We start from the raw sequence: 24,241 nt of genomic DNA, 5'->3' as shown, positions 1-24,241 counted from the left end.
CAGCGGGCGGATCCACGAAGCATCCCTTATTTTTTCTTCTTCCTCTCCGATCTTGGTGCCGGTCCAGGATCATTCCGTCCACGAACTTGAAACTTCCCTCCTAACCGAACGTCTCCATTCTCATAATTCCAGACCGACTCCCCCAAAACTGCCCCCCTCTATTCACATCCCTAGACTGACCTTTCTCTCGACTCAAAATCCTCCTCTGTGTATCCATATCCTTGCTTCACCCTCACCTTGCATCCTCCACGTCTCCCCGCTTTATTCCCAGCTCACAACAAACCCCTCCCCCCTTTCACCGATCCAAAACTTCCTCGTCCTCTTCACCCCCCATACGTTCCTCCAAATCCCCTTCCCCCGCGTCAGGTTCACAATTTCTCTCTCTCAAACTTTTCCACACACATACACACTCCTAATTCCACCCCACCTTGGTTCACAACCTCCTCCTTCAACCCTCTTCCCTTGTATCTGTCCCTCTCACTCGCTCTTTCCATCTCACCCCACCACAAACGCAGCTTCTATCTTTATCTCTCTCCCTCTGCGACACGAAAGACTCTCTCCGCCTCTCCTCTGGGGCACGGTGGCGTCGGTCCAGCGCGCAGATCGTGTCTGTGGCCTGTGCCACGGGATGCTGAGTTCGGTCGTAGCGTTTCAGTCGTACGCCTGGCTCCGTTCCGTCGTTGTCCGTCCGCCGGCGTACGTCGACCGTCACGAACCGATACGCGTGTCGGATTTGATCTCGTGCTCGGACTTTATATTTCCGTTTTCGGGATCGTGCCAGGTGGAATTGTAGCACCCTTTATTTATACACACGACACACGGACTCTCTAGTCGCCGAGTCCTGAGCCGGCAGTCCTGCCAACATGGGGATTCTCACGTGAGGAGGCGTGTTCCGGGGTAAGTCGCCATCGTTGCCCTTCCTCCTTCCTTCCTTCCTTCCTTCCCCGTTCAGAATTGGTCTTTGGCTCCCTTCCTTTCCGTTCAGAATTCGTCTTTGGCTTCCCTTCCGCCCCCGTTCAGAGTTGGTCTTTGGCTCTTTTCATTCCCAATTCAGAATTGGTATTTGGCTCCCTTCATTCCCGGTTCAGAATTGGTCTTTGGCTCATTCCTTTCTGATCAGAATTCGTCTTTGGGTCCCTTCTTTCCTCGTTCAGAATGGGTCTTTGGCTTCTTCCTTTGCAATCGAAATTGGTCATTCCTTTCATTGGTCGTTCCATCTTTTCTCCATCAGAATTGGTAATTGGCTTCCTCGAATCCAACAGAAATAACCGCAGGATGACGCTGACGATTTTTCACGTGGGATGGTTCGAACCCTCGGATTACGAACCATCACAGCTGGACGTCTGTTGGGTCGATTGCGACCCATTGCAACGTCTCTCAAAACATTCGTCTCAAACAAACACACACACAGTTTCATTAAAATGATGTTATCGACGGGTCGCTCGGTGAACTAACCATAGGAACGCGAGAGTTTAACAACGCTTGTTTTGAGCATCTGCTCTGGCAACGGACAAGATAGATTTTGCTGTGGACACTGAATTCTTGGTCGGTGGATGTTGTTTGGAGGTTTATTGACAGGCAGCTAGGTTGTGACCATCGAAGTGACCAGTGATGTTTTAGGGGACATGGGCTCTCTGGTCAAGAAGAATTTATAGTTGTTATATTATGAAGAAGTTATGAAAGACACTGAGCATACTGAGAGATTGGCAAAAGACTTTACGGTCTTGGGGACATATTGTTAAGGATTCGATTGAATGCAATATTTTTATTCTGGTATTCTGAGCGGTCTTTTTATGTGTATGTGAGGTACGTGTTGTGTTGTTAATTCGTGATAGAAGGTACCGAGGATACTAATGGATCTAAAAGAGAATGTAAGTCTTAGGAGAAATAGTGTTGAGGATTCAAGTATTTAATCAAGCTTAAGAATTTTAGGGATAGTATTTCGTTTATTAATGTTAAACGTTTTGTTGTTAACCACTGATGGTAAGTTCTAAGGGTGTTCAGAGAACTATAAGGAACTCTGTAGGAGTATTGAAGTGAAGGACAATGTTGCACGAAATTTTAGAACGTTGAGTGTGAATTGTCACGGTATACTTTATAGAAAATTTTCTCATCAATCAAAACAGAGTAAACAGAAACTAAACAGAGGTTCGGCTTCAGGTAAAAAACAAATTAATAAGGGGCTGAGAACCATTCCGCCTTGCCATGAATGCTCTGAAACAGACCCGAGTACGTCGCACTAATCGAGATATTACTTTACTAACGTTTCTTACAGGATATCTTAATCTTCCCCCCACGATTACCATAAACAACCACAGTCTATTTCGCGATTCGTAACATCCTCGATCGTCCAATTTCTTCGAATTGTACGAACCACCCAAGCGCAATCGACAATTATCCTTCGACCCATTACAACAGACAGACAGAAAATGTTGACGATAATCGAGCAGCCTGGCGAGCGAATTTTCTTCGAAAGGAAACAGACCGACAAGTCCTCAAACTTATTCCCCGACGAGTCATTTAACCCTCGACTCTCGCATTTTCTTCAACCCCCCCTCCCTACCACTCGGTCCTTAATCTCTTCAGAGGCGGGTTCGCAGTCTGCGGCCTCTGAAACCGCTTTTCATCCCCGTTCCAATTCACCGTTTTCCACAAAATTTCTAACGAGCCCGGTCTTGTCCCTTCCTCCGGTATTTATTCTTGTCTCCATTGACCGTTTTTCTTTTTTTTAGCTCGTTAATTTCGTTTTCCTCGTTACACTTAATTAGTAAGCGATTTACAGTAACGAACAACCCGGCCCCCTCCACCGACACTTCGTAACCCTCGACAATTGCACGCTTCCCCGAGCCGTTTATCGCGGTTTCGTTTTCGTACAATCTACGGTGATGAATGCAGGTGGTATATACAGAGTGGTCCAAAAATCAGTGGCCACGATGTTTCAGGCACTTCTGATAGTCAGACAAAACAATGTTTCCAACAGAAACTAATCGTTTGCGAATTCAATAAAATTTATTTTAATGTAAAGTCAAGGTCACTTTGACTCTTCAAATGGTACCCTGTATTTTTGACTGTGTGGTATTATAAGTGAGGTCGAGACGAATTCAATGACCTGGTGTACTATGACCTTAAGATGATCTTGAACTTATCTTACACCTTTAGAAATTTTAATACCGTTATGCCGTTTTCAGTTTTATAAATCTCATAAATTTGTTTTTTGCACGAAGTCGAGCTTCTGCTTAGTTTCTGTTTACCACGTTTTAATTGGTTCCACAAGGGGAAACCCCCAGTGGTGGGAAGAACGCGATTGTTCGTGTCGCATTCATCGAGGAATCACTGTATAATACGATCTGTATTTATTCCAAGTAGAATCAAAGAACTATAGTCAGACACATTAGTCACACGTATTCAGTCTATTTCTCGATAAAACTAACGAAAGGTGGTAGAATTTCTTTCTTAGTATTTCCACAATTTTCAGCGTTGTTGTAATATCTATTGGTATAGTATGCATAGCAACATTAATACGATCTGTGTTTATTCCCAATAAAATTTGCGAGTACTAGCCTGTTCATTCCGAGTAGAATGAACGACGTACGGTCAGGCACATTCGAACGTGTGTATTCGTACGGTAGTAAGTAGAAAGTAACTGCAATGATCAGACGTGCCAGCAAAGTGCTATTCAAATTGCACGCGTATCCAGCAGATATTCAAATTGGATTTTCTCGAAAACTGCACCGAGAATGACTAACCTATATTCTATATTTGTTTTCACGTTTTTTTCATAAGGAATCACGCAGTGCTTATTTTTAAATATTATTCGGTCGAACCATGTTATTTCTATCGGGGGAAGCATCTCCGGGAAATACGGCTCGTTTGTTCACGCGATCACCGATCGGTTGCGCCAGACGTTAATTTATTGATTGTCGGTTTTCCGTGTTTGGGGGTAGCTTAATGCGGTGTTCCTGATTGGACAGAATATGTAAATACTAGAATGTGCTCGTTTTAATTGGTTTGTAAATGAGAACGGCCGGATGGTCGGATCGGCGATGAATTCGGAAAACATCGATCCCTATGGATGGTACAACTATACACGAACGAGCATTTTCACCTTTACATACTTTACACGCGTACGGCGTGTCTTGTATCGCGTGTCTCTCGTTCACGATCGTTTTAACAACGTGGATAGGACAACGTACTTATACAGGGTGGTCCACGCAACTTGTTCACCACAAATAACTTCTAAAGTATGCATTGTATGAACAAACTTTTTATAGAAAAGATAGTGTCGCATTCATCGAGGTGTCACTGTATCCTGTTCACGGTGAATACACGTCACGAAAGAACTCATCACATTATCGTACGCTAAGCAAACAGAAAAGTACAATCAGATTAAGTACATTTCATACCTCTTAAAACATTTTTTCTTTCACATTCGGTCATTGTAATTCTTTTACATTCGGTAACCTTATAAATTAGATGTTTCTTTCATTGTCAGTAGTCGTCAAAAAGGTTATGTTCACTTATTCACAGTATTTTTACCGACTGTCGGTAAACGTTAATCGAAGCGCAGTAATATTTAAAAACTAACAAGAATTCTACTTCACTGGCATTCAAAGCCTTTAGAGAACACCGCTGAAATTACTTATGCATCGACCTAATTAGAAATACATTCCTCACCCCCAATGGTACCCTACAGTTGACGCCGATCGGTGCTGGTCGAACGAATATATTAACCTTTAGAAGTATCTAGAGGCTTCTTTAGCAGCCGCCGGAGGTATCCCTCCCTTTTTCGGACACTGAATAAAGTCGAAATACAGTGCATATATTTATAGACAAATTGTTCGACAAAAAAGATAACTTTTTTTATGAAAATATGACGGCAATCTAAAGGTTAGAAACGTTCCGTACACTCGTCGATTCGATCGGTGCCACACACGCGTCCCGATTGGGGTTGTTCGATTCACTTCAAAGAATCAATTTTCGAATTGATGGTCGAATGAATCGCACCATGAGAATCGATTCTAGAAGAATCAATCGAAAAATCGTACAAAATAGGGAAGAGAAATAGAGGTAAAATTAGTATGAATTAAAAAATTTGAAATCGAATTAATTCTCAAACAGAAGGACCAATCAAACAGCTTCATATCTTTGGCGTTTAATCGGCGAAAAATCGATTTCTGATTCTCGAAGTAAAGAATCGATTCTCAGAAAAAAATCAAACAGCATAAAATCGAATCGAATCGGTTTTTTAATCAAAAGAATCGATTTGTAGAAGAGTCGAATCGGAATCGAACATCTCCCTAGTCCCGATCGAACGGGGTCTCGAACATCGTTTCTAATTTCCCGCGCACACCGTTTTCAGATCCAGATCCGAAAAAAAAAACAAAAAAAAAAGAGGAAAGGAGAGCCAGCCGCCCGATACCGAATTAATAATGCCGTGGGGGAGGAGCGGCGCAGAGGATCGGCTGAACTTTACGTGAGTACGCCACTTGAGGAGAGCCCGTGGAGGGTCATGACCCGGCGACCCAACCGTGCCCGATATCTGGGCCACACTTGAATTTTAATCCACGCTGCAATTGCCGCCCGCGGTTCTTTCTCCCGTGCTAGAGTACCGGGGAAAAGGAAGGGGGGCGGAGCAGTTGGCCCACGACGCTTCCGTTGAAAACGATACCCCGAACTCTCCCGCGAATTTTTATTGGCCACCGTACGATCAATACTTTGCACGACGCGCACAGTGGTCCAGAATCAAAATTTCGCAACCTCAAACCAGTCGAAAAACGTAATTATTTTAGTTTTTCCAAAAGAAATTCATTTCGACTTATTATTTAAATGTAGAACGCCCAGATAACACATGTGCTATCTGGGCGATTTGTTTTATGCGTTATCGTTCTCCTCGGTACCTTTTTGTATCGTCGAACTCGGTGTAAAATAAATTCCTTGAAAATATTCCGACTTTCATGGAATCTTCTTAATGTAAAAATATTTTTCCTTTCTGTCGGATAAAAAACGATGAACAGTATTTATACAGCAACCTAATATAATCTGTATTGTTCTCGATAAATTCGAGACGGCAGTTTCCATCACAGATTTGTTGAATCGGATGGTTGCAAGGATGAACAAAGCGATTTATTCTGTATAAAAATGGTAGCCATCGAATGGTCTGCGATTCGATAAATCCGGAATTCTTGCATTTCATTCAACTCGGACTATTGGCCGCGGACTGTATTGTTTCAGAAATATGTATTCAGTAAGTTTGAGCGGAGTCATATAAAAAGTAAAACTTCACCGCGTCCTGCAATATCTTCTCTCAGCATTATCGTCCCTTTTTCTTTCGAAAGATTCGCGTCTCGACGCATAATAAAAGATGCAAGCTAAAGGTTTCCAATAAACATGGAACACTCGTTTGTCATAACGGGATCTTTCGTTAGCATAGAATATTTCATAGCTACGCTTTTCTGATAATAATGTTGGCAAATAATAATAACACGGAGATAAAGAAATCTTTATTCCATCTGATAGAATAGTGAATACACCTATGTAATACTTACGATAATAGACAGTTTTAACAAGCGATAAGTGTATTCCTGAAGAACCGAAATATTCCTTCGGTGATAAAAAACAATTTTAAATAAACATCACAAAATTTAATGACGTACATCTACTCGTCCAATTTAGAATTAAATTCTAATAAATACATTTGTCACCGACCATTCGCTGTCGAAATACGATTAGATTCAGTTCGTAGCGTGTTTCCCTAACGACAATTCAATATGGCGGCCATTGCTAACCGTGCAAGCATTAAAATGGCGCACGGTCGCGATAATTCTGCCGAGCATAATACCTTCATATATAAATCAACCCATATATTATTCAAATTTACTTCGTATAAAGATAAAGCACGGCCTCTTCTGTACCTGCAAACGCTTTAATAATTTTCTATTCACAGAAAATAGATGTGATATTACTTCACCTTATTCGCCTTCCTTGCTTATTTAGAATATTAACCTATTATCTACACAGTGAATTACATTTCCTTTCTATTACAACATTCACATTATAACTCCCTCGTGTCTCGTTCAATAATTCCTAACCATTGTTAAATAAATCATTAAATAATCGTACAATTATAAGGTAATCAAGGTCTCAATATGGCTTCAGTTCAACTTAGACCCCAAATACCTTTACAACAATTAAAAAAAAAAAGCACAAGAAAAACATCGCTCTGATCTACATTCGGAAATCAAAACAACAATTCACAGGCAATAAAGTGAATTCCTTATTGGTACACTTTGTCCACCTTAGGTTCACCCGATACACTTGCTAGAAATTCCTCTCAATGCTCGAGCTTAGACGAAAGCTAAAGCATTTGTTCCTCGAGCAACCAACCCACACAGAGAGCCTGACACAGTCACCCTCCGTCATTGTCTCCAGGCACGCGGTGATCTATCTCGTCATTATCCCAGATATGTACATGTAGATGTAGCAAAGCCTCGACAGAGCCCGGAACGTGATTCTCGTGGGACAAGAGTCCTCGATGGAAGAACAATCGGGCCACCCACGATTGTTCCCCGTCGATACTGATTACGCCCGCCCCGGAAAATTAGTGTCGAGCAGATTCCAGTCTTGAAAGGGGGACCCCCTCTGGTGATATTCGCGCGTTCCAAGCATCCTACCCCCTGTCCTGTTGCGTGTCTACAACACACACACAAACACGCGTTCAATTACTAGTCGTACACCCGTTGATTAACGATTCTCCTTTGTGGAAGGAGTTAACGATATCTTTAAATGTACAAAGAAAGTCGTCTGACTGTCGAGAATTAACCCTCAAAGACCACACACTGTATTTTCCGACCGATTCGACTATACATATACACTCCACTAGACACTAAATCCCACAGCTCTATACAGGGTGTAACAAAAATATTGGAGGACCTGGAAATGGCAGATTCGTGAGGTGATTTGAAACAAGTTTTGCCTTAGCAAAAATGTTATACGAGGCTTGGTTAACGAGATATTAACGAGAAACTCCGACCAATTAGAGCGCGAGCCTGCTAGCCGAGTTACCGCGGGAACGTTGACCACCAATCGCAGCCCGTAGCCAATGTTACGGCGGGAACTCGACCGGCAGACTCGCGCCCTGATTGGTCGGGGTTTTTCGTTAATATCTCGTTAACCAAGCCGCGGATAACATTTTTGCTAAGGAAAAACTTGTTTCAAATCACCTCACGAGTCTCCCAATTCCGGGTTTTCCAACATTTTTGTTACACCCTGTATAACTTCCCACCCTTTTACCGTTCAGATATCCTAGTTGTCTTACAGACTGGGATTCCGTTACTTGTAACTCTTTACCAATAATGATCTGTTACGAAAGATTAGAAATCGGTGTACAATTTACGAAACGCACTACGGTAGTCAGAGATGTAAGTTCAACGAACCCACCCCCCTGTAGTTCACGTTTCCAGTTGCGGGTGTAATTGGAACAGCCGTGTGTCAAAGCGGAGAAGAAAGGAGGGGCTTACGTTACCTACCCGTCGTGGTAATTACAGTTACAGGGGATCACAGGGTTATCCCAGACGTGGACAAAAGTGAAGGCGGCGACGACGACGGCGACACGATGGGGGTGAACGTGATAGGGGTGGCCGGCGTGATCGTGTTTTATCTGGCTGTGCTCGGCGTCGGGATTTGGGCGGCCACCGTCAAGAAGAAAAAGGCTCGACAAGGCCACGAAGCAATGATGCTGGCGAATCGCGACCTCGGCCCGGTTCTCGGAGTCTTCACCCTAATTGGTGAGTCAAAGAACGCGTCCCTCTTCGCCTTTTTCTTTCAGGTGCCTGTCAACACGTGCCACGACTTCAATATACACGACGACCCGTAATGCTAGAGAAAAAGCTCTACTTCATCTGTCCGAAACGAGAAGATTCATCAAAAAAATACGCTGCACGAAAGAATCAGAGAATCATACAGACTCCTCTCGATTATTGTCCCGAATTCGGGTCCGCGCTGGGACAATAATCTTGTAGGGAGAAATGCTTCAGACATTCGTAAATTCGTTTTTTCGCCGAAGCCCGAGCGTGTAAATCCGCATTCATTCTTTATTTTATACGCAACCACTTCACATGTATGTATTCTATACATATGAATAATTTTTTATTTCCTACTAGCATATATTACTTCGTACAGTCCATTTTCTAAACAATTACCTTTGTTAACTTACTTTGTAACTTACACCGATTGGCTTCTGAGCCTTCCATATGTAATACTTGTTCTTTTTCGAAATTCCCAAAAAAGTAAGTTTTTTCATCCGTCACACTATGATCACACTAGGGAAACCCCTTAAACGAAGAAAATCGGCGTGAACCACGCCCCCTCCTCTAGGCGTCCACCAATTCCGGTGGCGCGCACCGCGAATTGTATCTGGGGAACAGGCGGCAGTGGGACACCGGGGAAATCCCAGCTTTGTCGCCGCCCCCTCCCTTCAACCCGTCAATTGCATTTCTCGCTCGACCGTTCTCTCCGGCGTCAGGCATTTATTCCCTTTCCTCTATTTTCCATCCTCTTGTCACCTTTGCGGTTTTGCTTGTTCTCTCTCTCTCTCCGACCATTTTTTCTCTCTCCCCCGGTGCAGTTTCGCACTAGTTTCTCGCTTGCCACGCTCCAGTGTTCCGCTCGACATATAACGATTCATCCTACCGATTCATCCGTGCTCCATTTCTGCGGCCGCGGAGAAAATCATCTTTCCGCTCCGTCCATTACCTTAATCACAGACGAGGTATAGGAGTAGACATTTCATCCAATGTATTTTTTCGGCCCACTATTCTGGAACGACGTCGCCCCATTTCCATTTTAGTATCACTACCCACCGCAGATTCACCGTTCTCGTAACGTAAAGGTCGCTGAAATCACAGGCTTTTTAAACGTGAGTCTACTGTAGAATCCTCCAGTTCGATGAATAACATCATGCCTGGACATCCCCCCCAGAGTCCACGACGGTTTAATTCCTGAAGGTTTTACAGATCACCGGCCCCGACCCGTGTAACATTTCGCCTCGAAAGAGCGATTATCACACGCGCACGGTTCACTAATCGTTGAAAACCTCGTTTACTTTCCATGCGAAGCCACGTGGGTCGGCGGCGCCTACGTGAATGGAACAGCGGAAGTGATGTTCACCAGAGGACTGGCCTGGTGTCAAGTGCCCTTCGGCTACAGCCTCAGCCTGCTGTTCGGTACGCAAATTACACGTGGATATTTATCATGACTAGGGTAAGTGACTCAATTACGGATGGTGTCAGTATTATGGAGGCTTGACTATGTCCCTATGAATGAAAAACACTGTATTTATACAACGTTGAAAATAACTTCTTTTTTTTATATGAAGCTCAGTTCCGCTTTTATTCGGGGGAATTGAAACATTTTCAATTTAAATTCTTTTATGTTGTAAGTTTCGTATTTCAATGTTGAATCACACAATTTGGTACGTGATACTTCAAACAGTCTAAACGGAAGTGCTAAGAAGTCCCACATGCACGAAAGTAAAGATAAATTAATATACTTTTATTTATACATGTTTCTTTTTATTTATTTATATATATATATACGTACGAAATATTATACTTTTGAGAAAACCTTTTTTCATTCGTTCGGTATTTCACTAATTTTCAATTATTCCATAAAAACAATTTTTTGGGGATTCCAGAAAAATGAAACTTGTTAGAGAGCCCGAATAAGAAAAACAATTATCAATAATTTCTTATTATTTCTAAACCGTCCGTAATTGGGTCACTTATCCAACAAGTAAATCCTCGACGAGAATCCGAAGGCTCTCTCGGTATTGACAAGGAGAGGTCGACAAGTAAAACGCTGACTTTTTTAATGAAGTTCAGCACAGAAATAGAGCCTGGAGTTCTGAAGCCAATGATAGTTGTTTCAGCCGCGTGTGGCCATTAGTGTATGAAATATTTAATGTTCAGTGTCGAGAAGCCTTCGAACATACGTCGAGGATGTACTGTATACTTCATTCGATGTCGGTAACTATAAACAAAGAGAGACGGCGATAACTATACGACAGATGTTTATGCATTTATAGCGTCCCCTGACTTGCATAACGTAGCAAAATAAAGAATCTAATAAAATTTAGTATTATCGATGCATTGCAAATAGAAATATCTGTGCAATTTTGTTTTAAAACACGATGAATGATTTTAATAACCGAGAGAAGGATCTATGCTTTCTATTGGCCTTTGTTAAATTTTGTGTTTCTTATTCAGTTGCAAACTCTGTATGCATAAACATCCGTTGTTTATTAATAACGTTGGGAACTGGAAAAGTTTGAACCTGAACCGGACGGAAATCTTGTTCACCCTTTGTGTTACTTCGTGTTCAATATAATTAATAGACCAGCTAGTATGCATCGCTTACTGTATTTACTCGCGTATATTATAATATATGTATAAATTTCTAATAATATATGTATAATTTTCTAATTCGTGTTAAATAAAAATCGTGTAAAAACAGAACTAGGTGTACACTGACGTGCAAACTCGGCTTCCTTTAGGGGAAAAAGTGGCGTAAGAGAGGGGCCTCCTACCACTTGGTAAATTGATTTCAAGTACTAAAATAAATGTTAAATCAAATGTTAATTTGGCATACATTTCAGTAATTCCAAATACCAAATGGTAGGAGCTCCTTTCCCTACGTCACTTTTTCCCCTAGTGGAAGCCGAGTTTGCTCCGAAGTATACATTCAATATTGGTAATTATAATGTTGAAACACGGCCGTTTGCGTTGACTGAACTAAAAGCAACTAGGACACACATACACGTCACACAAATCTTCAGAGCTACCCCCGAAAACCGTTTCGATTCGCTCACAAAAAGTCACGTGGTACCCTTCAGATTCTCCAGCTTCTCAGCACCCATCGGTAAACACAATCTCGATATAACCCCGTCTGTGAACGTCGTGTGTAACCTTAACCCTTTAACTGCCACGCACTTTAACTACCGTCCGCCAAAGAGGGGCGTGGATCGCTGACGGGTGAGGTAGAGATCGATGGAGAACACGGTCGCATTGGAAATTGCCAAGGCCGAGGACATCCGGCGGTTAAGGTAAATTTATCCTTGGCGCGGGAATCTCTGTTATCAAGGGTCTGCCACGCTCTTTTATTTTTTTTATTTTTCAACGCCTTCGGTGAAGGCTGTACACGCGCGAATGGGGGGGGGGGCGATCAATTTGAATCCGGTTGCTCTTGGACGACGTGTCTCGAAGCAGCTGACGTAGTGTCTGGGAACGACATCGACGAATAATAGGGATTCGAAGAGTTGGGGAAGTTTTCGTGTCAACGATTTTATAAAGGGACGAAAAAACGCTGCAGTTACACGTCCGATACATCCTAGTCATTTTTTCTTACTTTTAATAACAGAGAAAATAATTCTTAATTCCGAATGCTAATGCAACTTTAACAAAATTTTCCAAGAGAACAGTTGAGTTGCAACCCACGGTTCATTTCAGACTTTTTATCCGCATGGCGAGTAGAATACGATGCAATAATAAAAAAACTTTGACCTTGAATTTCAAGGTCAAGGTCAATCTTTCGGTAACTTTTGCTGATCTCCATCGATCCAATGGTGTAGAATAACGATATGGTAGCCGCGGCATATAATTTTTAAACACCCTGTACATCGTTGAATCGCAGATAGTAATCGTAGCCAACGTTTTATTCCTCTTCCAACGTGTCCTCGGCTCAACGCATGGTCCACCAAAGAACCAAATGTTCACGGTCAAATAATATTAATAAACACTCGAATAACCGGCCTCTGTCCACGGAATGTCCGGTGATCCGCGCCGGGTAAACAGAAAGGATCCATGAATCCTCAATTACCGCGTTCGGACGGAACCGAGTAATTGACGTCCAACCCCCTTTTACCGCTTGTCATCGTATTCCCCAAAATGTGGCGGTTGCGGTGTCACTCCGCACGCTCAAACGGCTGCGAATTCGACCGGTTCCCAATTAACGGAAGTTATACATCGGCGATATAAAGTTTGCGCGACACTCGAAAAGGTAATTGAAAGTTGGACCCCGGACGTTCGAGTTGTCGATGATCCGCCCCCCTCCGGTGTCCAATTTGGAAATGTGTCGACGGAATGTCCAGCTTGTACATCGAGGCAACGCAGAGTCGCTTACGCATGGTAAATGGACGTATGGGAAATCGGACACTTTTTGGAGTAACATTTCGGATTTTGCTGTAACTTGAATATGTTGCAATCTTCGATGATATAATAAACGTATGTTACAGGATATTTGAAAATTTTTTGTATTGTCGATATTACAAACTCTATGGGTCCTACTATTATAAAATTGTATTTCTTTGAAACAATTGTAAAATAAACGGTAATATTGACAATTTGTAAGTTTCAACGAAATCTAAAATGTTACTCCAAAAAGTGAATGACTTTCGCGCGGAATGACCCAGCAGGGACACTTTGGTTGTACACCCGAAAATGTCGTTTTTCAACTGGACAAACTTTCTTCGTGGCAGTTAGAGGGTAGAATATTTAATTGAGTTTTTCAAGTGACTAGCATTTTTTTCAAACACTTCACCGACCAATCATTATGACTCGAAATTCGAGTATTCGAGTAACTCCCTAGTAAAAATTGAATTATTCGGCTCGACTTCACCGACCAATCATTATTTGACTCGAAATTCGAGTACCTACCCCTAAAAATAACACGACGAAACGTGTTGTGATAAGATGTGGTATCGTAACTTGAAATGTTCCATCGGAATGATGATCCGTGGGGGTGTTGGGAACAGGTGCGGTGCTGTTCGTGCGACCGATGAGGAAGGCGGAGTACATGACCATGCTGGATCCGTTTCAAGAGAGATACGGTGCCGGAGTCGGCGGTCTGCTGTTTTTACCGGCACTATGCGGCGATCTGTTCTGGTGCGCGGCTGTTCTCAGAGCCCTGGGTAGCTCATTGGCGGTGGTCGCTGGGTTTGATTCTGACGTCTGCGTCTGCGTGTCCGCGTTTCTTGCGGTGATGTAAGTATTAAAAACCACGCCTTACACGTGAAAATACAGTAAACTCGAAAATTAATATTCCAATGTCCAATGTCGATATCTCCGATATCATGGTGTTTTACGAGTAAATCGAATTTTAAACGATTTGTTATTCACGACTCGAAGGTACACCATGGTCGGTGGATTGTACTCTGTCGCGTGCACGGACGTATTGCAACTGGTCTGCATCGTGCTCGGCTTAGCGGTGGCTGCACCATTCTCCTTTCTCCATCCGGCTGTGTCCTTCGAGAAGAATCTTGCGCCCCGTGAGTGGCTCGGGGAAATAAGGAACGAGGATCTGGGGGAATGGGTGGACGGCATGCTGTTGCTGGTGTTCGGTGGAATACCGTGGCAGGTAACGAACATCAATCATCGGATAAAAAACAGTACCGGTAACATTTCATTCAACGTACGAGAATGATTCGTTGAAGTCTTTCTTTCTTTGTCAATTCCCGTACATATGACTCTTTAAGATTTCTTCGGTATCCGTAAACAATTCTTCGAGGCTTTTTCAATTTATACAAACAACGCCTGAAGATATTTTTCGATCTGTACATATAGAGATTTCTCGATGGTCCTTTCCAGTTACAGAAACATTCGAAAATTTCTTCGATTCACGTAAATGATTCTCCAAGATTTTCGGCCGGTATCCATAAACAATTCTCTGAAGCTTTTATCAATTTATGTAAAAAAATACAAGATACTTGTAATCTATAAAATCGAATTAAGGAAATGTATTCCTTAATATATGTCAAGATATTGCTATCGAGTCGATTCACAAATTACGTCTACAATTGGAAATCTAATTAAAAATCAAACATTGGCCTCGAAGTGAAATTGACCAGAACAGTGGAACAAGACTTAATATTTAATAATAAAAATGTTTTATCGCATTTTTTCTATTTTCGTGTCAGGGCTACTTCCAACGGATCTTGAGCATGCGAAGCACCACAATGGCGATGACCCTCTCGATCGCGTCGATGTTCGGTTGCATGATCCTCGCGTTCCCGTCCGCGTTGATCGGCGTGGTGGCGCGAGCCACGGACTGGTCATTGATCGAGGGATTCACAAACAGTTGGCTGTCCTACAACGGGAACCTCGCGTTGCCAATAGTACTTCGATACCTGACGCCGCAGTGGGTCTCATTTGTTGGTAAGTTCGATCATTGATCGCCTGAATCCTGCTCGCAGGCATATCGACGCTAAAGATTTCGATTTGCACGGAATCGATTTTCTTCCGTAAAAAGAAAATTAAATAAAATCGTTTAACCACGATTTATTCGCGCCGTTTATACCGTGCGATCGATTCTCAGGACTGGGAGCGATCACAGCGGCGGTAATGTCGTCGGTAGATTCGGGGATTTTGGCAAGCAGTTCGATGTTCTCTAGAAACGTCTACAGACTCACCCTCAGACCGAAAGTAAGTACCGAATTAGGGCTGGTACGGATATTCGAATGATTTGAATATGTACTCGAATATTCGAATAGCCAGGAGATTTCGATATTAGAATTATAATTGATATTAGAATATTCGAAATGTAAGAATTATTCGGAGTATTCGAATTCTTCGAATAAATTAATCGTATTCGAAATTACTGAAATTATTCCAATAGTTCTAATATCCGAATACTTACAGTTCTATATAGAATATTTACTGCACAATAAGAACACATTATTGTTATCATTGCTCCCGTTTCAATTATGGATAATATTATCTTTGTGTTTCAAAAAACTTTCATATCTTTTTTTTTTTTAATTCATAGCGACACAAGACATTTCACACAATTAATATTAATCTTCTAACACGTTCCCTATTACGATTAACTTTAGTAACTGATATACAGTTTAATAATCCGTATTGAATCGTTACGATTTAATTATTATTTAGTAATGTTTCGAGTGTCCACGATGAAAGTTATTTACGACTGAACCCAATATAATTCGATTTAACCAGCGAATACCAATTTAACGAACCCTAATAGCTCATCTAAAACCTGTAAACCTGTATGTGCATATGTCATATTTGCTGTCCAAAATGGATATGACTCTCGTAACAGACAGTTTCGAACGAACAAATCGAATCACATTCAAATGATATGATAATAATCCAATTACTCACCGGTACTTCTGGATCGTTTCAGGCGTCCGACAGGGAGCTTAACTGGATACTCAGGATCTCTATGGTCGTGATCACGGTACTGTCAACCGCAATCGCCCTTACGGTGGACAGCGTTTATTATCTGTCGTGAGTAACGGCCGTTTTAATTATCTTCGCCGACCCTGTTTAATCATCTCCTCTGACCCATGTTTAATCATCCCCCACCCCCCAACCGTTACTCGGACAATTCGAACGAGGAGACGCGATTCACTTGTAAACTATTTCCTTCAAGGTACCTCAGCTCCGATCTCGTTTACGTGGTGCTGTTCCCGCAACTGTTGACAGTGGTCCATTGGCCTTCCCTGGTGGACACGTACGGATGTCTTGCTGGGTACTTTGTGGCAGTTGTCTTGCGTCTTTGCGGTGAGCAGACTCGAACCACCGTCGGATATAAAAATATCGTCGGTTCGCTGGAAAAGTGACGCAATAAAAAAAAATTAATCTTTCAGGAAATCGGTTTGAAATTTCATTTATGGTTGAAAAATATCGTTTATAAAAAAAAAAAATTTGTAACGTTTTAAATAATCTTAAAATGATTATTGATTCTTGATTTTATGAAGAAACATTTTTGCACAACATATCAGAAAGATGCATGTGAGCGGGTCGTATGGAAATGTTCTTCTCCGCCATTTGCGAACAGGAAAAACGTTGATCGTACCCTCACAAGCAAACTCAGCTTCCGCTAGGGGAAAAAGCAGTGTAGGATAAAGGCCTTCTATCACTTGGTCTTAGGAATTATAGAAATTTATGTCAAATTAACATTCGAGTTAACATTTATTTCGGTACCTGAAATAAATTTACGAAATGGTAGGAAACTTTTCTTCTACGCTAGTTTTTCCCCTAGCAGAAGCCGAGTTTGCTCGTGAGGGTACATACTATTCGTGTATACACCGTGAAAAGGCTGTAGGATCTCGTTCACCGTTCCGTATAATCTTGTTTACGTTGCATTTGAATTTTCAGGGGGCGAGAAAGGGTTGGGTGTGCCGGCGTTGATCGAGTACCCGTTCTACGACACGGAGACGCAGACACAAAAGTTTCCGTTCCGCACGGGCGCCATGTTGGCTGCCCTCTTCACCCAGCTCGTGACTAGCTTCTTCACCAGAAACCTCCTCGGGAAGGGCTATTTTCCGCGATGCTGCGACGTGCTCAGCGTTTACTCCCCCGGAAAATCGAAGGACCAAACCGGCGTGGTGCAGAGCAGCTCCGGTGCTGCTTTAATGGACACTTCCTCCGTTAATGTGAGTGATTTTAAGCGGAAAAATCCGACCAGAGTTGCATAGTCGAGAAAATCGACATTGAAAATCTGTTGGCTACGCGTGGAATTGAATAGGACTTAGCTAGCGCGTCTGTTCAATTCACTCTTATTCTACTTACTACGCGTTTCAGGTCAATTTTCAAAGCCGATTTTCACGAAAACAAAACCTCAAATGAAACAAATTTCATACAGAATCACACTGTCCCCGATTGTACCATCAAAACTGGGACACCCTATATATTGATGTACCTGGTAACAAGTAAAGAAACAGCAACCTCTGGATAGGTGAAGATCTACAAAAGAAAGTCACCTCAAAATTCACTCTGACCTTGAACTTCAAGGTCAAGGTCAATTTTGCGTTGACTTACTTTCGCATATCTCCACCAATCTAGAGGTGCAGAATAAAAAAAAAAAAAAATAAAATTTTCAAATCCATCCACGGCGATATCGATTCAATCCGTGGCTATCATACTCAGAAATCGACATCAGGAATGGACTCGTGCGACGGGATTGGGACCGGAAGCTACGACGAGGACCGTACCACCTCGAACTCCGTGGAGGACATGACCGATCGCGGGGAAACTGGGACCCTGGCCAGTGGCGATCACTACGATCACCACCGCGATACACCGAAGATCAACAGCATCGGTGGGTCCGCGGTGCACAAAGCGAACCAGAGCCTTCAGCATCTGCAGACCCTGAGGAGCTCGATGCATCCGAGGCCGATACCTACGCCGACCCATTACACACCGATGCAGACCAACGAGATGTCCAGGGGCCAAATACTGGGCGTGCGCAGCCTGCGTGGCTCGATCGGTCAGATGTTGCCCGTGATCTCCACCTGTCCAGTCGTACCAGTTCCGGTCGGTTCGACGGTGGCGACGCCATTGACCCCAGGACCGCATTACGGGCGCATCAGCGACCTGCTGCCCTCGGGGAACGAGAAAACGCGGGAGAACGAGAGGATCAGCATCGTGGAGAGGAGCAACGCCGAGTTTCAAACGGCGCCGGACAGTATGCTGACCAGCATCGGGATGAAGAAGAACGTGAAAGGGGTGAAACTGGTCGGTATGGAGGGCGGGACACTGCGGAGACCGTCTTTACAGGTGAGCGAGCAGGACGTGACGTCCTTGTAGGGTGAACGTATCGGTAAATGAAGTTTTTCATATAAAAATCTATACCGTATAAAAAGGCAAAGATATTAAAAAAATCTAGTCTACTGTTCTGTTCGATATATCTTCGTGTGTAAAAAAAATATTTTTTTTCTTTGGAAACTGAACACAAACGCACACACACAGCACTTTTTATACGTATTTTTTTAAGTTTGTATACGTTGACATTAATACCCTGTTACGTTTTCTTGTGTACCATTGTTCTATTAAACTATTCCATAAAACAATGTTTTATTTATATATTTTGTTTATCCTTGGTTCGTCGACCGCCCACGGTTGGACGTTTTTCCTGTTCCTTGGAGGATGGATGAGTTTGGCAAGAGCAGTCCCCGCTTTTTGTTTTGTTTGTATTCTCTCGTTTTGTCGCCTAAGACCTCAGGTTTCAGGATCATTTTGGGATTGTTCGTTTGCACGCGGTTCTTAGGGCACGTTCTCGCCGACGCCGTCGGTGGAGCTGGTGCACATTTTGGATAGAAGACAGAGCAGCGATTCGTACGGTCCTGGCTCCCTGTCACCCGTCCCTATGGGAGTGGAGGCATGCAAAACCCATGGGACAGCCTTGGAGGGCCAAGGTGGTACCGAACACTGCAGAATCAAGAGGGGGATCGTCAGGCACCATAGGTATCTATAATACACATACCGTCGTGTCAATGTTAGAGTTCAGAGACTCGTTAACTGCTCGAGATAACACAGTAAATCTTTTTCTGACAAGAGAAGGTCCCCAGGTGTAACGATGACTTTTTAAATGATGTTCAGCAGAGTGATAGAGCTTGGAATTCTGAAGTCAATGATATTTGTCTCAGCCGAATATGGCTATTGGTTTATGAAATATTTTAATGTTCAGTGCCGAAAATGTCTTCGAATACTCATCGAGGATTTACTGTATCAGGGACCCGTTGAGTGCTCGTGACTCCTAGGCGACGAGTACTTAACGAGCGTTCACGAAAAGTCCAATTTAGATTGCACAGAAATATTGTGTACGTAATTGTACGTTCGTTACAGTAGTAATAGAAGCTTCGCTTAAATGTAGTAGTGTTCAGCTGCGCAAGCTTCCTCTCGCATATAAAAAAAAAAAGATGAAGCATGACAGTCAACAGCATTAGCGACGGCAGATCTCTGTTTATCAGAATCGTCACAACATTCGCGAGTCGTCGAACACTCTCTCCGATCTTGCTTTCAAACGTTTGCGCAGCTTCAACGACACCGGCGACCGGGCACTGACAACCCTGGCCAGGCAACCGGCCTATCCGTCGATGCCCCTACGCCCGGAGGACTGTCGGATGACCTTGGTGAAGAAGGACAGACGGTCGTCGATCGCCCGACACGGGTCCGTGACGACCGAGAAAGAGCTCAGCGGTTGCACGACCGGATTGGTCGTGTGCAGTCCCACGTACAGCATGTACAGCTCGGCCGTGAAGAGCTCGAACTATTTCGTGACCGACGACGAGGCGGTCAGCAGGTTTTGAAGACGACATCGTTGTATAGTGGACGCGAACAAATATAGCGAGACTCTCTCGAGAGGTCTTTCCAAGTGTCCTGTTAGACACGATCCGCCGCCCCCAAGCTACCAAATGTGTTTTCCCGTATATCGAGACGATCTGTTCTCGTTGTCGAGATCTTGAAAACTTCTGTGTCGCCGGATCTCTTGGATGTCCGTTGTCCGAATCGATCAGAAGGACGTCCAACGACCTCTACGTTTCTTTTGTATTCCTAACCTCAAAGTTTCTGCATCAACTGGATGTATGGGATCTTCGAGTCTCTCCTAGTGCCATCTGTGTTTGTCAGTATTAGGAAGGGGGGTTTTGTTCAGTATTAATAAGGGGTTTGCCAATATTAAGAAGGGGTTTGTTGATTATCAGAATTCGAGGTATCCAAGGGAATACAATTTCGATGCGTTTTGAAATCACTGTATTTGTCCCGCCCACGTATACAAGGACTACGAACTAAGCACAATCGAATCCCGCCTGATCAGTTACGAGTCCGACCCTTTTCTATACCCTTATAACTGTCGTACAATTCTACCACTGCCCACTTTATGAATTTCTAGAATTACATCGTTTCTTATCGCGGAACATCAAGACGATATCTTTACACGGTCGTGTAGAAACAAATCATGGTTTAGTGACTTTTAAAGAATATTTCCTCGACTAGGGAAATATTCGATATTTGAGAATGATGACGCACATTTTTCGCGCGGTGATGGAAAATGCTCGTTGCTGATTTCGGTCGAGAAATTGAAGCGGATGATTTTATCACGGTGTTATTTTTCTTGCCAACTAAAGTCATGCAATTTTTCGAAAGACTTTAAAAATCTACGTTTTATAAATAATTTGTAATAGAAAACTGTCCGAGCGTTTGTAAATGGCAGATGATTCGAAAGTGTTCGTAATTTATTGCAAGTCATTTACAGATCTGAGCCTTTAAAATTTCAAACAGAAAGCTCAATTACCAAAAGTGACTTGCAAAAAATGTTTCGACCATAATCTATAATGATACATACTTGTAAACAAAGAGTTCCGTGAACCACTTCAGCCTCTTGTTCGAGAATAGTCGGAATTTTCCTCGAAACCGCATACAGTTCATCCACACTGGTTTTCCCTCACGTTGGAACTATTTTTTAACACCGTTGGTAAATTTCTCAAACCTACGGGGGTTGGGTTAGCGTAAGATTTTAGTTAGCGAATGAACAGAAACTTATAACCGTCATAGATCATGAAACACACTGTAAAATAATCGACTTCTTTTTATCATCATTCACTTTAACATTTCACTCGTGACTGGTGATGCTGCGAGCCTTGGTTCGTCACCGCATCGACAAACACGTTTCAAAAGATGACTTTCAGAACGTTAATACGTTCGATCCCGTCCTTAATCGTACTTAATTTTGCCGAAGAAAGTAACCTATATATTATCTATTAGGTAAACCTTGGAGTCCTGGATTACTCATCACCACATCCGACGCGCACTTTAAACATTCACCCAACGAAACACAACGCAAGTATCACGAAGTCACTCAGCTTACAAGAATCTAACCTCTGTTCCACTTAAAGGTAGGGACGCCACAAGAAAACTACGCGGGCTTTTCTAGAAACGTATCATGTGACTTCTGCAGAAACGCACCACGTGACTTATTTATATACGTACCACGTGACTTCCGCAGTAACGTATCACGTGACTTCTACAGGAAAGTACCGCCGTATTACAACAAAATATTCGTTGTAAAATACAATTTATCAGTTTCTCACTCAAAATAGCCAGTTCATAAATTTCATTTTGAAATATTTTGTCGTCCGAAGATAAACAAAAGAACTTTTATGCTCAATCTCATTGCAATGCAGATCGTTCCTAGACGCTGCAAAATGGACCAATGAGAAAGGTTCATCGCGCGCCGCCATTATTGTTGTGACGTGTGTCTATCTCTAAGTGAAGCAGGTAATACTTTTCATAGTCGTAATAAATAGTCTTTTACCGAGGTTCTAGATGACTGTGCACAGTGGTCGTGAATTTCTATAAGGAGATGGCTATGTCCCTTTGATCTGATTCTGTCCTAAATCTGATGGAATCAAGTCTGCTTTTCTAACGTGTTTTCTAACGTCCATTCGAGTCAATCCTTCTCGATCCAATGGATCTCACCCTACTTCCGCGTCAAGGAAACGAATTTCGTAAAACTTGCTCTTGATCGGTTTAATGTTACGAGGTGTCCGGTTACAATGTTACAAGATCGATAATCGATATGTATAAAGAGACGCAGCCCTCGATCGATAGTTTCTTTTTTACCTTCCGGTCAGTTAGCTCGACCCTCTTCAGACTGACTTGCGGACCCAATTACCCAGTGTAACGTTCGGATGGTGATTAATTTTTTTTTTTGTACAAATTATACGAGAGGACGTCATCTTTTACGTGGTTCTGTGTAGATAGGACGATCGATTCGAGGAAGAGATCGAGGACCTTTGGCCAGTTTCGTCGTGTACACGTCAATGATACCCTTAAATTTACATGATTAAGCATAGGTAATTATATACGAGATAGATTAGGTAATTAGATCGTATAAAATGTTAAGAATGGTGCACGCTGCTACCAACTTCTGATGTCCAGAAAAAGAAAGAGAGAGAGAGAAAGATAAGATACGAGGCCGATACGTGTAGCTGTGAGAGACAGAGGCAGCAGCATGAGCTTCGCTACTCGGAGCTATTTTATTTTCGTTTACGGCAGGAGGAAAACATTTCTAAATAAATCGATAGATCTCAAAGCTTCTGGATTTCCAGATTTCAAGATCTTCGAAGCTTTGAATCTCCGAAGATCTAGTTCGTTGAGGTTCTAGATCACCGGATCTCTAGATCTCTAGATCCCAAGATTTTCAAGGCTCTATAGATCTCCGGATCTCTAGATGTTCGAGGAGCTAGATCTCCGGATCTCTAGATCCCCGAGCTCTAAATCATTGACGCTTTAGATCTCTAGTTCCCTAAGTCCACAGATTCCTGGATCATCGAAATCCGAAGTTTCTCTGTCTTTAGATCCCTAAACCACTAGATTAAAATGTTTCCACAGAAACACTATTTCAACGAAAGTGAAACGATAAATTTTCATTAAAAAAAGAAAAAAAAATTGAGGATTTTTAGCAAACGAATGTTTGTTCCTGCCGGAAACGCGTCATGGGGGGAGGGGGGTGGGGAGGGTCAAGGGTTTCCGTCGCTCAACCAACTTTTTCATACGCGTGTGGGGGAAGGTTAAGCTGCCGGATATAGAACGTCCAATCTATTACGTGCAAATTTACGATATTCCGACAACAAAATACGATATTTTTCCACCGATAATACGTCTAGTCTGTAGGATTATTGTAGCGGTTACGCGTAACACGGAGGTCTCCAAATTGAATCGGTGTAACGATACAGGAGGGGTGGGGGGGGGGCAAACACCAATTAGGCGCGGGGAACCTCCGTCGGCTCAATACCACGCGACAAAAGTATATTCTTAGAGTAAACAGTCGCCCATGATTATCTAGTCCCATGCACGATCTTCCGGGCTGTTTCGAAAATAGGCGACCAATCTTTAGAATTACATTCTGTGCACAGTATCGATTAAAAAGTGTGCAAACATTATTGTAGATCTGCAGAATCTTTCGTTCACGGAACAGTATTCGTTTCGTTCACAAGTGACGTTCCTTGGGTCGAATGTGTTGAGATGTCGGATTGAATTTTTATATTTTAAAACATTGTAAAATAGATATAGGAAGCTGAAGATCTCCGGGAATTTTCGTTGTTCCGTTATCATCGATATTTCCACAATTTTATAAGAATAGTTAACATTAGAACTATCCAAAGCAGTCGAAACGACTGGTCCAAAGTGCTAATAAACTCTTGTAAAAATGATTATAATGTCAGCAACAGTGTGCAATATACGATATAGACGAAGAAGTTCGTTAATTTATCGATTTGTATATTTTGCAACAAACTCTCTCCTTTTCATCAACGCGGTATAGAAATAGAAATCGCGTTCATTTTTCCGGTAGTTCTAGTGTTACAGAAAACATGTTAACGCGTTCGCAGCCGACATTACGAATTCATTTTGGTGAACTTAAAATATGGTGGCTGGATGCCATAAGGTTG

General features: G+C 42.6%; 1 protein-coding gene and 1 long non-coding RNA gene across 2 annotated transcripts; one reads left to right on the top strand and one right to left on the bottom strand.

Moving 5' to 3' along the window:
* Nucleotides 1–621: 621 nt before the first annotated feature.
* Nucleotides 622–20,108, top strand: LOC107185305 (high affinity choline transporter 1-like). Its single transcript, XM_015572966.1, has 14 exons — nucleotides 622–897; nucleotides 5,360–5,473; nucleotides 8,544–8,783; nucleotides 10,113–10,220; nucleotides 13,805–14,033; nucleotides 14,178–14,406; nucleotides 14,966–15,203; nucleotides 15,364–15,470; nucleotides 16,192–16,295; nucleotides 16,441–16,571; nucleotides 17,169–17,446; nucleotides 17,940–18,569; nucleotides 19,060–19,256; nucleotides 19,828–20,108. Exons 3-14 carry the CDS (start codon nucleotides 8,612–8,614, stop codon nucleotides 20,099–20,101), a joined length of 2,697 nt encoding a protein of 898 aa, XP_015428452.1. The 5' UTR covers nucleotides 622–897; nucleotides 5,360–5,473; nucleotides 8,544–8,611; the 3' UTR covers nucleotides 20,102–20,108.
* On the bottom strand, nucleotides 16,175–21,218 carry LOC107185306. The gene is made up of 3 exons (XR_001516159.1): nucleotides 21,136–21,218; nucleotides 16,445–16,618; nucleotides 16,175–16,290 (listed from the first exon to the last, which is right to left on the bottom strand). It is a non-coding gene; the product is annotated as an uncharacterized LOC107185306 (long non-coding RNA).
* Nucleotides 21,219–24,241: the final 3,023 nt, after the last annotated feature.

Source organism: Dufourea novaeangliae, unplaced genomic scaffold, assembly GCF_001272555.1.
Source record: "Dufourea novaeangliae isolate 0120121106 unplaced genomic scaffold, ASM127255v1 scaffold60, whole genome shotgun sequence".
Lineage (NCBI taxonomy): Eukaryota > Metazoa > Arthropoda > Insecta > Hymenoptera > Halictidae > Dufourea > Dufourea novaeangliae.
Note: the sequence above shows the minus strand (reverse complement) of the source record. Positions and strands in the feature narration are given on the sequence as shown.